This window comes from Prionailurus viverrinus, chromosome B4 (genome assembly GCF_022837055.1).
Source record: "Prionailurus viverrinus isolate Anna chromosome B4, UM_Priviv_1.0, whole genome shotgun sequence".
NCBI lineage: Eukaryota > Metazoa > Chordata > Mammalia > Carnivora > Felidae > Prionailurus > Prionailurus viverrinus.
Genome location: NC_062567.1, coordinates 85,237,254 through 85,253,472, shown reverse-complemented (window position 1 = coordinate 85,253,472; position 16,219 = coordinate 85,237,254). Strand labels below are relative to the sequence as shown.

The following is a 16,219-nucleotide window of genomic DNA, read 5'->3' as shown; positions in this document are numbered from 1 at the left end:
AGTATTTTGGAAATCTCTTTATAAAATCTTATAAAATCTCTTACATATATAAACTTAATTATTGAATTGTGCTTGAGACACAAGGTCTCAACACTTAAGTTTTTGTTTTGTTTTTTTATTTTATTTTATTTAAAAAAAAAAATTTTTTTTTTCAACGTTTATTTATTTTTGGGACAGAGAGAGACAGAACATGAATGGGGGAGGGGCAGAGAGAGAGGGAGACACAGAATCGGAAACAGGCTCCAGGCTCTGAGCCATCAGCCCAGAGCCCGACGCGGGGCTCGAACTCCCGGACCGCGAGATCGTGACCTGGCTGAAGTCGGACGCTTAACCGACTGCGCCACCCAGGCGCCCCTGTTTTGTTTTTTTAATTTTAGAGAGAGAGACAGAGTGCATGCGAGTGTGGAAGAGGGGCAGGATAGAAAGAGACAGAGTCTTAATCAGGCTCCAAGCTTAGTGTGGAGTCTGACATGGGGCTTGATCCCACGACCCTGGGATCATGACCTGAACTGAAATCAAGAGTCAGACACTAGACCAACTGAGCCACATAGGCGCCCCTCGACACTAAGTTTTAATAAAAGCAACAAAGGCAAAGAAAATAATTATGACCTACCTGCATAGGTTTGGTAAGTGGATCCATTCTAACCAAATAAACTTCCAAAGTACGTTCTTTTTTCATGGGCAATGGAAGTGTCAAGTAACAAAAAGGATCAAATGTTACTGAAATCTTAGCACATTCAGGACAAACTAAAGTTGATTTGAAAAGGCCGTGAAATATATCTACTATGATAGAATCATTTCTTTTTAAATGGTTTTCCCAGGCTTCTTCAGCAACTATCTGTAAGAAAAACAGACACATATTACACAGAAATATCACATTATTGTAACAATGGTGACAATGATATTATTAAATTTACCTTATCTGGCCTTCCATCAGCATCTTTTAACTGTATATATGGTTTTTTCCTAATTCGATTCAAATCCTCATGCAGTCCATCTAATAGGAAAGCTAATAGCTCTTGACAGTCCTGCTGCTGGTATCCAGAGAACTGAGGTGCAAAACGTCCTACTTGCGTCTGCAAGAAAAGCAAAAATACAAAATCAGTTACGGGAACAAAATTGATTAAAACAAATATGATTCTCATTATTTATGGATTTTATATTTGTGAATTCACTGACTCTGTTACAATCTATTTGTAACCCTCAAAACAACTTGTGGCACTTTGGCAGTCATTTGCAGATATGGTAACTACAGACACATAAGTTCATACAGATAATGACATATCTAAAAACATTTTTAAAATTATAACTAATCTCTAATGTAGAAATGTTGACCTGAGGAAATAACAAGGAGAAAATATGGTAGAGTTTTGTACAAAGGATTTGGAAATACTCAAACTTATTAAAATTCAATAATATTTCCGGGTCACTAGAAAAAATTACAACGCTCTCCTTTAGTTTCTGTGTATAAAAAAGAGAGTAAATTCCAGAGATAAAAGGAATGTTTGTGTTCATATATAACTTTCCTAGTCTTTGCAGTACTATTTTTTTATAAGACTGAAAAAGAAATGTGAAAGGAAAAGTCAGATATCAAGAGCCTGTTTACACATAATTTTAAAAGAGAATAGCTGGCAAAATGAAACTAACTAGAATCCTGGGTAAGGAATGAGAAATAGGTTGTCTAAACTAGCTTGTTCAAAGCTTAGAAAGTTAAGATAAATACAGGAGTATTTTGATTTGTTGTTTTTATGTTTTAGGAACTAGTATACAGTTAATAAAATATTGCTTAGCAGATGTCCTATATGAGCGTCATTTGTGTATATTAAAAAATGGCTGAAAGCTGAGAGCTTCTTATTCTCTTTTAAGTTTAAAATTTCCCATAGATCTCACCTGTAAATAAATAGGAAAACTCTTTTAACTATATAAAACTAAATTTCATTCTTATTTGAATGACAAATTACAGTTTTATTGGTTGTAAGAAACCATTTTACAAAAAAGAATGAACTTAAAAGTGTAAGGATTATATTGAAAGTAATTCATATTTAGCGCTGGTTATATAGACTAGTTTCATTTTAATAATTTTTCAAATTTACAAGGACTCTCAAAATAACCTGAGTGCTTAGACTTCAATGACATGCCCAAATTTAGCCTTTACATTTGTATAAATAAATTTATGTAGGTTTCTCATATATGTACTTATTATAAAGCAACCGGCCTATGCTCTGCTGTCTCTTTCTTGTCATTTTGTACCATAACAGTGTTTTCCAATCTTTATTTCAATATATCCCTCCCCATCTCCCAGAGATTTTTTAGACATTTTAAAGTAATCGTCCACCACACCTCCCACCCAGAAAATTGAACAGCACTGATATACTGTGTATCTTTCTATTTGTGCTAGGTCCCTATGGAGGGCCATAAGCCAATGTAACAGCTATGATTTTTCAGGGCTTCCCCCAAAGAACACATTTTTGTTCTGGGGGTCATATAGCCCTAACGAAAATGTATTAACCATACTAACCTTAAAGGCTCTTGGCGTGACATAGCTAAATTTTCCAGACCACATTTGTTTGATCAATTCAGCGTAAGATTTAGCTATTTCACCTCTCATTCCTAAGGGATTGTCAAAATTGAGTTCTTCTTGATACTTATCATTGAGGAAATATTCAGTAAGTGGAGGAGTGTTGCTCAAACACTGCAAAGAATAAAACACATTTTCAAGTAAAAGTAACCACAGGTTAAACATGTAAAATGAAGAGAGAAACAAACGGACTTGCCATAATATATAGAGAAAAATTTAAATGATGGCCTCATGAACTAATAAATAACTGGTCAAATGAACACTCAAATGATGCACTCAACTATTCATTTCCCAAATTTCAAATCAATTACTTATAATAAATGAAAATGCTATTATTTGTTGCTGTAAAATCTGCATTAATTTTAACCACAGCAAACTACCTGTTAACTGGGAGAGAAGCTCAGAGTTTTCTTTCCTTCTTTTACTTGATTGGTAGAAATTATGGTTTGTCTACTCATCCCAGGCACCTGCAAATTAGCCTGAGTAGGTAAAAACTGAGATAGAGTGCAAGCAAGAAATTAACTTTAAAGAGGTATTTATTGCTTCCATTGTCAATTCCTTATGAAAGAGCAGCCTTTACATTTTCCATTTGGTCAACCAATTTTAGAAGGGACAGTACAGATTCGCTGAGCCTGAGGAAACTTAACTTTTGTTATGTGAACTCTGGCTAAGTGTGTTCCTACTTCCTCCAGTTCTTCAGTATCATGACAATTCAATCTTCCTTTTTGGCAAGATTAAAACTATGAATTAGTTAATTCTCCATCTCCTTTCTATTCAGAATGAAATAATTTAGGAGTTAAAATAAAATAGATGCCAGAAGTACAGTTTTTCCGTAACACTTTACCTCAAGATAGAATAATTTTAAGTTGATAATACCATATAATTTGAACCCAATGTTATTATTCTTTATTAAGAACCCAATATTACTTTATGAATTAGATGTCTAGAGTCATTAAATAGAATATGTAATGACTGACATATACTTTTCTTTTTTTTTTTTTTTTTTTTACTGCAGGAAGACATTTGTCTTGGGAGTCAAAGTTTTACACAGCTTGCTTACCACTCAGTTAGGTTAATAGTCTGGGATTAAACAGTCTTGGTAGCTATGAAAAGTTCAACCTGCTGGGTTCATGCCAATAACTGGCATGCCATAAACTATGTCTATATACCATGTACTGTTTGACTAAAACTTCAAAATTAAGCATATTTGATTTTTTGAAATAAATTATGATGTTCTGTTTTGTGGTTTCAATTATGAATTAATTTAGGTTTACTTAAGTAACCATAACATCTATTTTGGTATTTTCAATGTAATAAAAATAATACTCCTCAAATTGGTAGTCTAGTACCTATAATAAGGCAAAAGGGAAATTGTTTATAATATCATGGAATGTTATTATATAATTAATTCTTAGGCAATGAAAGCAAATAAAAATGTTTAGAGTGGACTATATAGACCTTAGTGTCATTTACAAGCCATTTTCAGCAGATATCAAATTTTATGTGAGCAAGAGGAAGATAAAGGTAGATCACAGTGTAGGAGGTGATTCAGGAAAGGATACTTTCCAACTTCTGAACTCCTTTTACATGTCAACCTCTCAAAATCTTACACAGCTTTTGAGATTCATTCTCTTTTCCTTTTGCATTATATGTTCTTTTAACTATAAAGCCAGCACTAGAGGTAGGGTCAGGCAACCCAGAATACACCATGGCTACACTAAATGCCACCACTTAGTAGTATCATCTGATTTAATACAAACAGGATGAACACTATATAGTCAATGAGGCAAAGGGGAGGTCAGACAGCATTTCCAACAACTATCAGTTAGTTTTCAAATCCTTGTATTTGATCAGTTCAGGGTTATACTAAGAATATGATATTCTACTAATGTAACACAATTATACAAAGAACCTAATTTATGGTTTTACCAAACTAAGAACCAAGTTGTACAGATGTGAATAATTTTTGAACTTTGTTTTCACTTAATTCTATGTATCCTTATCTTGCAAAGAACTTCCAAATATAATTTAAAATTTGTAGCTTTCCAGTAGCATCCGGAGTGATTTTTCTAAAATTTATATCACTTTCATGCTAAAAATAATAGCAATTTCAGATTGAAATCTCAATTTTTGAGAAGAGTCTGTCTTTTGCCCACCTATGTGGCCTCTTATCTTGCTAATACCTTTATGTGACTCTATCCTAGCCTCATTTAATTACTTGAGGTTCCTTAACCTCCATGTATTCTCTCACTCTTAAATTTGCAACATCAATCCATCTATGTGAAATATACCTTCTTTGTTCTATTAACTTCTACTAAACCATCAAGATTCAGGTATCCTGTCTGGGAAGTATTCCTAGATTTCCTTCTAATGTTTCCTTTGTTATGTTTCCATATTGCATAATGCTCACTTGTACTACACCACTTATTTTCTAATATACTATAACTTTAATTTTTAGTTTATCTGTCTTGCCAAATGGACTGTGACCTTCATGAGAGCAGGAACCATAATATCAATTATATGTATATCTCCAGCACTCAGTATGTGTACAATAAACACACGTTTAATAAAACATGTTTTTGCCTATATATACAAATGTTTTTATCCTTTTGGCTTTTTAAATCTTTTCCTCCAATGTTTGGCACAGAGCAAATTTTTCTTGAATGAATTATTACTTAGGGAGGCAAAAATATATTAGCTGGTAATGGATAATCTCAAAAACTTCATCAAGCACTTCCACCTGATTTAATAGTTTAAATCACATGGTTTAAATTATATAAACCAAAAGAAGGACAGCAAGCACCTATTAAAAACTTGCCCATGCTTGTGTGACTCTTGATCTCAGGGTTGTGAGCCTGAGCCCCACAGTAGAGATTATGTAAAATAAATAAACTGAAACATACAAACAAGCAAACACCAAAAAACTTTCCCATCCTTTTAACTTTCATTCAATTCACTATCTACTTTGTAGTGGGTCTCTGCTTGGATTTTCTTTAGTCCTTGATACAGAGACCAATGATTATTTTCAAAGTGACACAAGCCATTTTGAAGATGACTATAATTGAACATTAACAAACTAAAAACAAAACACAGTTTTAATAAGTGCTTGTATTACTTATCAAGATATCATAACCAATATATTTTGAGGTAACCCTTATGTTTAAATTAAAAAAAAACATTCTATTTGTTAAACATAATTTAAAAAAAATTTAAGTATAATTGACACACAATGTTACATTAGTTTCAGATATACACCAGAACATACTGTGTTAAGAAACTCACAAGCTACATTTTCTAAAAATTTATACAAACATATATAAATACAGAAATTCAATAGACAGTTTAAGTGTTCTACTAATGCACATATCATAGTAGTTTAAAAACTGAAACTGATGTCAGACTTTTCTTTCTCATATTGTAAAATAGAATACTTTTCTCCCTCACCTTGAAATTATTATTCTGGGAATCATTATATTCTTGGACTAGTATAAAGACCACCTAAAATACTAAAAGTTCTCTTTTAATTTTTGGTATAAATTTCAAGGTATAATTAGAATACAGGTCAAACAACTAAAGTATTTCCATGCCTCAAGTGTTGTCAGTATTCAATGCCATCACCGTGGCAGAAGAAGGTAGTTTCTTAATATTGGTCATACTGCAGTTTGAGTTATAATTTATACAATTCATTCTATCTTTTAACATGGGGCTATCTTAGAAGAATGAACATCTTTGACAAATACAAGAAAACTGGACATTTGGACTAGTTGCCATTAAATACAATGTTTTAAAGAATAAAGATTTTGGTTAGTTCAATAATAAAAACAACAATAACCATAGTTCTGAAGCATCTCTCTCAAAGATTCCTCTGCTATAACAAATATCACTTTTCCATCTGATTGGGACTGTCCCAAAACAATTCCTTTCTTAAGACATATACAGACAAAGGGAATTTCTCCTTTTAACCTGTAAGATACTTTATTGAGTGACATAATATGGACCTGAAATCACACGTTTTATGCACCTATGTGGATATATTTCTCACTCTCAATGATTCTTGAACTGCAGAACAGAACAAAACTCATCCTTTCCTAACATAAACGGTTTCTTCTAGCAAAACCTGAGAATACAGATATAAATAAATCTATTGTAAAAACAAAAGGGATTACATAAATAGTATTAGTATGTTATTTTATGGCTACTTATGAGTTTTGTGATGTTCTACCTGTCATATGCCATTTTGAGCTTCACCTTTGTTAATTCAGATTTCAACTACCTGACATTGACAGATACCAACACTTCAGTATTTCAAGGAGAGCTACCTCTTACAACTCACCACCAAAAAAACTGAAGTTCAAGTAAGAGGTGATGTGACTCATAATAAAACACAGATCTTAAGCCACATTTTACTTATATCAGAATGGTGCCTACAGTGGTTCTTACAATTGGTAGAATTTTATCAAATACTATGTTAAAAATAAAGCAATAAACAGAATGAAGAGAAGGATTCTGTACCAGTAGTCTCAATTCTTAATGTAAAAAGGAGTAAGTAAAAACTTACAGTAGTGAACAAGCAAAATTGCTTTAGTTAAAAAACTAAATTTCACATTTAGTAGATGTTAAAGAGTTTTGGCATTCATTAATTTAAATTAGTCTTTGTGATAAAACAACCAGTTGGTTAACTGGAAGGTCAGGACATAAGCTAGTATGAAAAATTGGTTTATCCATGAGGAATGAGAATGCCTGGGTATGTGCAAGCCAGTCATTTTGTGAGCAGACATGACTACTAAGTATCTGTTCCTGAAAGTGGCTCTGTGGTTCTCTACCTGTGCTTACATATACATGTGCATACCTTACATATGCATTTAAAATAGAAACCCCAAGTAATAAGAGTATTCTTGAATGTGAATTTGAATTAGGAGTCTTAAGACATATTAGTCCTTAGTTTAATGTATTAAGATTGAACCTTAGCCATGTACTTATTCCTCTCTTTCTTAGAATGTTCTTCCCCTGTAAGAAATTCCTATTCTTTAACACTCATGTCAGTATCTCTTACAACATTTTATTTTGCTCAGCACCTCAAGGAAGAACTAATATTACTTCTTCTGAGCAAACTCTATACCTTGAACTCACTTACACTGCGCTTATTTTGAAAGCAGCCTCCATGTCTATTTCACCTTTGTACCTCAGGGTCTACAGCACAATGCCTGACACACACCTTAATAAAGGTGTGTTGAATGAATGAAAACTTGTATGACGGAAAGACTGGAAGCTGTCCTTACAGAAACTGAGAACGGTGGGAAAACACTAGACTAAAGAGACCTGAATTACACCCTGGTATATAACTATAACCTATCTAAAAGTTCTGTAAGTTCAAAAACAAAAGTCCCAGTAATGCCTAGGCAGGCTTTTCTAATGAAGAAAAACAGCTACTGTGAATGCCCCAAGCTATCAGGATAAATCCATATAAGTCAAAGACATGTGAAGGAAAAGTATTTGGAAGTATATTTTTATCAAGACTCCTCACTAAATCTTCAACCTAGAATGAGGTATAAAAATTCTGAAGAGAGTTCTTCTAAATAATCGAATGTCTCAATCAGTGGACATTCTGCCATATGGTTCAATGTATATAGAACTTTAACCACTGCCACCATGAAGAACTATTTTTAAAAAGAATGCATATGCCATTCAACTATTTTATAAAGTAATAATTCTCTATGAAAAACTCTCTGGTTACAAATTTCCATACATCTAAAATTGGAACATTATGTGAGGTTATGATTTTCTTTCATTATTTAATTAGCTGGAAAGGCTACAATGCTCTGTACATAAGTTTTCCTTATACACACATGCACAAATCCTATTGCTCTTACATTATTTTCAAAAAGTTCTTCCGTTAAGTATGTTCTGATCAATAGGACTGATGTTTCTAGAGTTCTCTGGAAAAAATTAATGACTCATAAGAGTCTCAATTTTGTATTTCACTATAAATTTCTATATCATTTTTTAATTGATGAAGTGAAATAAAGTTCTACTATATAACCAAATCTCAAGTCTGTAATCAACATATTTTAGGAAATGAATAATTAATAGCCATCCCAATAACTTGTAATGAATCTGGAATTTCCCCAGTACCTGGAAAATAGCCAAAGTAATCCCCTTCAAAAAGAGAAAGTTGTCTTTTGTAATGCTGAATATGAACCACTCCCTTTCTGTTCAGGTGCTCCAGAAGCCCAATTTTCAAGTGATCATGTATGCTCACTATTTTAGTAAACCGGTAACTAGAACAGGAAAGAAAACAAACTTAATTTTTGATTACCTAAAGCTCTGAGTTGTGTAACTCATTCTGTAACTGATCAAAATGTAATGCCACTCACACCCTTTAAAAAAAAAGTAGCTATACCTTCAAACTAACCAATACTAAAAATAAAAACCCAATCTAAAATAAGGAAACCATTTTCTTTTCTTATAATTTAAAAAATTACACCTGAAGTGACCTTAGAATAATCCAATATTTTTTTCCTGGATTTTAATATTAGATGGATAAAGAATTTTCAGATTTGCCATGCTATCGTTTTTCACTTTGTCATGACAACAGTATAGGCATTCTAAAAAGGTCCGAATTCTGAAGCATTTCTCTAAATACTGGGATATTGGCTCTAGTTCTGTAATGAAACAGTGGATGAGAAAGGAAAGTATGATGTAGATTTTTACAATGAAGAAGTATAAATATAAGCCTGCCCCTTCATCAAGTAAATTTTAAAAATGAGGTATTTTTAAGACACCTGATATTTTATTCTTCGTTACTTTTTCCCTTAGGAAAGGCCAATCTCGTTACATTTGAGAGATCAATTCTGAAGCTTCTCCACATATTTTGGGAAAGCATATACAATCATTCTATTTTGCTTTTCATTTCCAATCTCCCTCCAAGCTTTCTTTAAAAAGTAAATTCAGGTAAGTAAAATATAAGTGAGAATAAATTTATTTATTTAAAAAAACCCCAAAAAACCAAAACTTCTGGTTTTCCCTCTCCCAACTAGTCAGAGAAGAGAGAACTGACATACACTCAACTTAAAATATTGGAACTTTACATAAAATAGTTTCAAAGGCTGCATTTTTGAATTGGACAAAGATAATGTTCTAACAATGTAATGTATGTTATTAACCTGGTCACTATGCTTAAGACATAAATTAAATTTCATTTCATTTAAGTTCCTGCTGTCACCCTTTCTTTCAAATTCTATGAAATTTCTTCTTCATACAATACTTAAATTCAATAAAGAATTATTATGAAAGCTCTGGGAAATAGGAGAACTAATGGGGAACATTTTGTGGGCTAACAAAGAAATAGTGTTATTTTTTTCTCTAATCTATAAAATTGAGGAAGGAGAATTCTACGTTTGTGAAAAGGTCTACCCCGTTATTGGCAGTGAGTAAAGCTTATAACTAGAGATTTCAATGTTAAAAAAGCCATGATTATGTAGAGACCATTAATTTTCATACTAAAAGCTATCAGCAGAAACTAGAGGGAAGATCTATTTTTAATATAAGTAAATTTGAAAGCTTCTGAGATGATTACACCAACAACAATACTGCAAGTTTCAGGCAGAATGTATTTTACTGAGGTTTTCAAACTACTCAGCTATAGCATCAATTGTCTAGAAAAAACATTTTTTTTTGGTAAGAGGCTATTTAATGAGTGATTTTATGTTTAATATTATTTATAGGAAGCAAGCTAAAATCAAATGGTTCTAATAATATTAATAAACTTTAGTATAAATTGCATTTATTTTAAAGAACTAAAGCATATGAATTCAATTGTAATATTTAGTATTATTATCTGCTCTACACTGTTAATAATTCAAAACTGGCTCACAATGAAATGAATGCCACTATTTTAGGCAAGCAAGATGAAGGACTTTAGAAAAAGCAATGGTTCTTCATAATTTTGTGTGTGGTTCAGTGCCTTGCACATAATATTCAGTATAGAAACATTTTTGAAAAAATAAGTATCACAAATTTCTGATTCACTGATCTTTTAGTTTCCCTGTGAAGGCATACATGAAAGGATAGCAGAAATTTTTCACGAAGTTTAACTGAATTTTTACATTCTTTAAGGGAATTCACCAAGTCATGTACTTCTCTTCATTATTTCATTACACTAGACCCCAAACTGACAATAAATACTTCAGCTGAGTTGAAAAAGAAGTTTAAGGACCATGTAATAGCATGAACTATGAAGGGTTTCTGATTATTTTCATAATCCAAAAGAACTTTAAATTTATCTAAATAATCACTCAACAGATATTTATTAGGAACAGAAGATTATTATTTGAAGAGTTTCTAATAATATAAAAATAATGTTCCAAAAGGATTTTTTCCTATCATTCACTGTGCATTCATGGAACTAGCTGCGTGGGACTGGGGGTTGTTCTGCCAGGCTGGGGTTAACATAGCAGTCCGATGAAAGTGCCATCAGACTGGTTACACTGGTGGAACCTAACGCTGTATTATTTCTTGAACTTTATACATAGCTGGGTTTCTGACTTACTTGGTTGCAAGAAGTAAATATATATATTATGTGCTATTATTCTTTTTAAAATTAATGTGCTCTTTTGGAGTTAGACAGCTCCAGAAAGATCATTAATCTGGTCCAGGTGAAGTTCTAAACATTTCTGGTAAGTTTTCTAATGCAGTATTTCTCTGTTTATGTGAAAGAACTAATTTCTTAACAATTTCCAAATCATCATAGACTGAGACTTTTATAAAGTACAGTAAAAATGAACCACTAGAAAAATGAAATAAAAAACGACATACAAAAAAACAAAGCCTCATCTTCTATTATGAGATTTAATAGATATAAAATACCCTGACCAAGTTGCTAGAAAAGTTTTAGACCATTTATACTTAATTTCTATGCTTATTTGTCAACCATGCTGTCTCATCCATAGACAGACTCTGAGAAATACTGTTCTAATCATTATCTGGCATTATGCTAAACATTGGGGATATAAAAGAAAACCAAAGACAGTCTCTACTTTCATGACTCTCACTGTGTAATAGGTATTTATCCAGAAGAAAGAGAGGAAAGGGGGGAGAGATAGAGATGTGGGAAAGGCAACGAGGGAAAAGGAAGGAGTATACACAAACAAGTTCGATACATAACAAATTCCAAGAACCTTTAGTTTTGGCTTAAGAGGTAGGAAAAGCCCCATTTGGGTTTTATCCTTTAGGTGATGAGAAGCAAGTTTTAAGCAAAGAGATAAATAATTATATTTGCATTTTAAAACAACGACTCTGGAAGCAATGCACTAAATGGAGAGGAAGAGGATAAATGAAGGAATAAAGATAGGAGTTAGAGATATATTTCAACAGGTCACATAAAAGATGCTCAAGTACTCAAATATTGTACTGACAGTAGAAGAGAAGATGGATGGAAGTGACACTAAGAGGTAGTGAAATGAACAGGATCTGGGGAGAGTCTCAAGTTTTTGACTTGGGTTAGTGGGTGGACAGTTGCAACTAAGGGAGTATGAGATAAAAGGATCAGGTTTCTTGGGAGAGTGTTTGGTCTTAGTAGCCAAGGTTAGTTTAAGTGTAATATTATCTAGGCAGAAATGTCCATCTCATTGTTATATACTGGAAGGAAACTCAGGAGGGAGAATTATAGTAGAGACAGATTTGAGATTTGTCAGTTAAAGTGGATGTCAACATTTCAAAGGTAAAGAGTGACATCTCAAAGATAAAGAGGCTACAAACAACCCTGCAAACAGAAGGTCAAGAATGACTTTATCAAAAGCAATTTTTTGGGGGTGGTATGATGGTCACAGTGATGACATAACACTAGTTGATAACTGCATATTGTTTACCAGGTACCAAGCACTTGTTAAACAATTTATCTTCATTTAACAGATGAAGAAACTAAAAAGTTTCTTATTCAAGATCACACAACCAAGTGGCAGAACTAGGTTTTGAATCCAAGCAGTCAGGTTCCAAAACCTATGCTTGTAACTACTATGCTATGCTGCAGAGGACTACTGAATGGAAGATGAGAAAGTAGGAAGAAAGTACAAACCATTATTTTCAGTTTTCAAGGTTAAGAGTCCTCTTCACTCCTCACTTAGAAGAAGAAAAAAAAAAAAGACTTGACGATATATATATATATGCTGAAAGGAACACAGTGAAAATGTGAGGTAAAAGGTACATAACAAAGATATGATGATTAATGGAACAAGTTTCGGGAAGATAGCAGAGGTCCCAGGAAGATGGTGGTATAATCATGATGACACAGACACTTCAGGTATGGTACAATGAGAATAAGAGGAATCTTAAAATGTTCTAGCTTACTATTAAGAATTTCCCTATAAACAATTAGTAACATTTTGGTTAAAAATTTATAATTTCTTTTCAAAAGTTATTGAAAACTTTTTCTTGTCAAAGTATATAATAATTAGGTCCTGGGCAATTACCGAAGAATCATTCATAATACTTCAATTACATACCAAATCTGTAACAACAACTATATATATATATATATATATATATATATATATATATATATATATATATATATATATTTACATATATAAATATATATATATATATATATATATATATATATATTTACATATATAAATATATATATATTTACATATATAAATATATATTTATATTCATATATACATAATAAATATACGTGTGTATATAGATTAGTGCATGTGTGTCAGTGATTCAGTTTATTTTCAAAGCAACATCTCTCTAAATGAAAGCCAGAGATAGACTTTCAATTTTTAATTATACACGACATGGTTATAAAGCAGTGATTTTCTGGTAAACCCTTCAAGTTCAAATGAACATCATCTTTGATATAATCACTTTAGAAGGCTGTATGTTTTCTTGATACTGTCATTGCTCAAAACATTTTAGGTACTTTTTTTTTTTTTTTAAATTTTTTTTTTTTTCAACGTTTATTTTTTGGGACAGAGAGAGACAGAGCATGAACGGGGGAGGGGCAGAGAGAGAGGGAGACACAGAATCGGAAACAGGCTCCAGGCTCTGAGCCATCAGCCAGAGCCCGACGTGGGGCTCGAACTCCCGGACCGCGAGATCGTGACCTGGCTGAAGTCGGACGCTTAACTGACTGCGCCACCCAGGCGCCCCTTTAGGTACTTTTCAATAGAGCTGGCACACATATGAAAAAGCATTAATATCTAGCATACAGTGGGTGCCAATATGTGTTTCATGTGTGTATACTCAATGAGCTTTTTTGTATGGTAACATAGATTTGTTTTCATTTATTTTTTTAATGTTTATTTTTGAGAGAGTGCGAGAAGGGGAGGTGCAGGGAGGGGAGCGGGAGGGAGATACAGAATCTGAAGCAGGCCCCAGGCTCTGAGCTGTCAGCACAGAGGCCAACATGGGGCTCAAACCCATGAACTGTGAGATCCTAACCCAAGCTCAAGTCAGACGCTAACTGAGTGAGTCACTCAGGCACCCCATGGTATGGTAAAATAGATTTCTAATGTAGGGATTTTTGTGATAGAAAATTATGGGAACAAGCATGAGCTGTAATGTTGTATTTGTACCTTTGGTAATTCAGTGTTATTTTTATGACCAGATGAATAAAAGAGAAGTCATTATGAATAGTGTACTTTATCAAATAAAATCAAGGCCTGACTCAAAAGTCACCTCCTTGGTGAAGCCTCACTTATTTCCCAGGGGCTCATTTTTCTCTGCTTCTGTAACATTTGGCTGATCATGCTTTCTATCATATCACATACTGTGTCTTATTTATTTATACGTCTATTTCATTCACAACACCAAGAACTTCTAAGAGCACAGGCAGTCTTTTTCAATTCTATTACTAATGGTTAGAATACTGTTTGGTACCCAGAGACTCAGTGGATGTTTGTTGGATTAGCTAAATAAATTACCCCGATAAAAACAAGACAACTAGTTTAGCTGCTCTTAATTCCTTTGCCCTTTCTCTCTCCAACCCTAGATAAACCCAGTTACTTACTATATGAACCCAGTCATCTACTGTACGCACCATGTAGCTAAACACTGATAGAGAAAATTTCAAGTGAATAAACCCACACCGTTCTAAATTGATCTCCAGACTCAAATGAGATTTCAATACTGCCAAGCAATCTTACTCTTTCATTCTTAGCAAATAACCTGGTCTCGTATTTTTAGGATAATGAAAGTCAACACAAAATCTAGAAACTACTTGTAAACAATCTTCTTTTCTCCTGTTGGCAACAGCAGTGTTTTTACTCCACTCAAATGTTACATTTTAAAGCTTAGTCTTGGGACCTCTTTTTCATAGATGCCCTCATTTAGATACAACTATACCTGATATTAAATATCATCTATAAGCAGCCATATTTCCATTGCTAACCTAAGCCTCTGGTCTGTATTCCTTGTTAGAATATCCATCTGCCTATAATGTATCTAACTTGGGATGTTTCATGGTTGTCACAAACTGAATATGCCTAAAAAAATTAACTCATATTCTTCTCCCTACCCGAAATTTGCTCCTGCTACTGTGCCTCTCCTCCCATCACTCCAATTTCATTAAATGGCTATAATTATGATGCACAAGCCAGTACCTAGAGACAAACGTGACTTTCTTCACTTTTCATTAACTCGAGTTCCTTCTACATATCAAACATTGTCCTAGGTAACAGAAGTACAGCAGTGACTGAAAGCCCCTGTGTTCATGGAGGATGTATGTGAGAGAGAGGTAGGTGGAGGTAGACAGATATTTGGGGCTATAGCAGTGACTAAAACAAAGGCCCTGAGCTCATGGAGTGTGTGTGTGAGCATGCAACTCTCTCTGTGTGTGTGTGTGTGTGTGTGTGTGTGTGTGAAGTAGGCGAAGGCAGACAGACAACAAACCCAAATATGTAGAGAGCATATGAGGTGGTCATAGCTGATGTATGGAATGTGGAGAGGGGTGGTTACTACTGCATATAAAGTGAGTGTGAAGGTTCTGACTGATAATAAGAGACCTAAGGAAGAGAGAGAACAAGGGTATAAGTATCTGGAGGAAGAAATTCCAGGGCTAGGAAATTCTAAGTTCAGAGATCCTGAGGCATGAACATTCTTGGCATCACAAGACTAGGGCTAATAAGGATGGAGAAAAGGGAACATGGAAGAAAGTGAAAGGAAATAAGATAGCATGCAGCCATATCATACAGCGCCTTGTATCTGTTTTAAGAACTTCACCTTGGTTGAGTGAAATACGAAAGCATTTAGTATTACAGACAAGGAGTAATGGAAATGCTTTAGGTTTGAACAGGATAGCTTTGGCTGCTCTTTTGAGAAAAGGTCATGAGGATGAAGAATGTAAGCAGATAAATCAGCTAGGAGATAACTGCAATAAATCAGATGAAATTACGGTAGCCTAAGAATCTTTAATGCTTTCATAATACATTAAAATCCAAATTCCCCCTACATGATCTGGCTTTGCCTACTTCTTCACTCATTTTATACCACTCCCGTTCAAATATTATTCCACAGGTTACTACTCATCTTTTGGCTCCTCAAACTTGCCTGTCCTAGAGGCTTTGCACACGTTATTGCTCTCCATCTAACTTCAACTCTCACCTAATTCACACCTAATTCATGAGTTCTTTGGTC

General features: G+C 33.5%; 1 protein-coding gene across 10 annotated transcripts in view; it reads right to left on the bottom strand.

Moving 5' to 3' along the window:
- Positions 1-16,219, bottom strand: part of USP15 (ubiquitin specific peptidase 15) — a 118,016-nt gene that overhangs the window by 17,562 nt on the left and 84,235 nt on the right. For 6 of the 10 annotated variants that reach the window (XM_047865642.1, XM_047865643.1, XM_047865646.1 and 3 more), the window contains 3 exons: positions 2,519-2,692; positions 918-1,076; positions 614-838 (listed from right to left, as the gene is read on the bottom strand). In XM_047865642.1, the coding sequence (XP_047721598.1) occupies positions 614-838; positions 918-1,076; positions 2,519-2,692 (558 nt within the window). Of the gene's footprint in view, positions 1-613; positions 839-917; positions 1,077-2,518; positions 2,693-2,958; positions 3,349-8,710; positions 8,857-16,219 lie in introns of those variants that run through there. The other 4 variants (XM_047865648.1, XM_047865649.1, XR_007153812.1 and 1 more) reach the window with 4 other exon arrangements.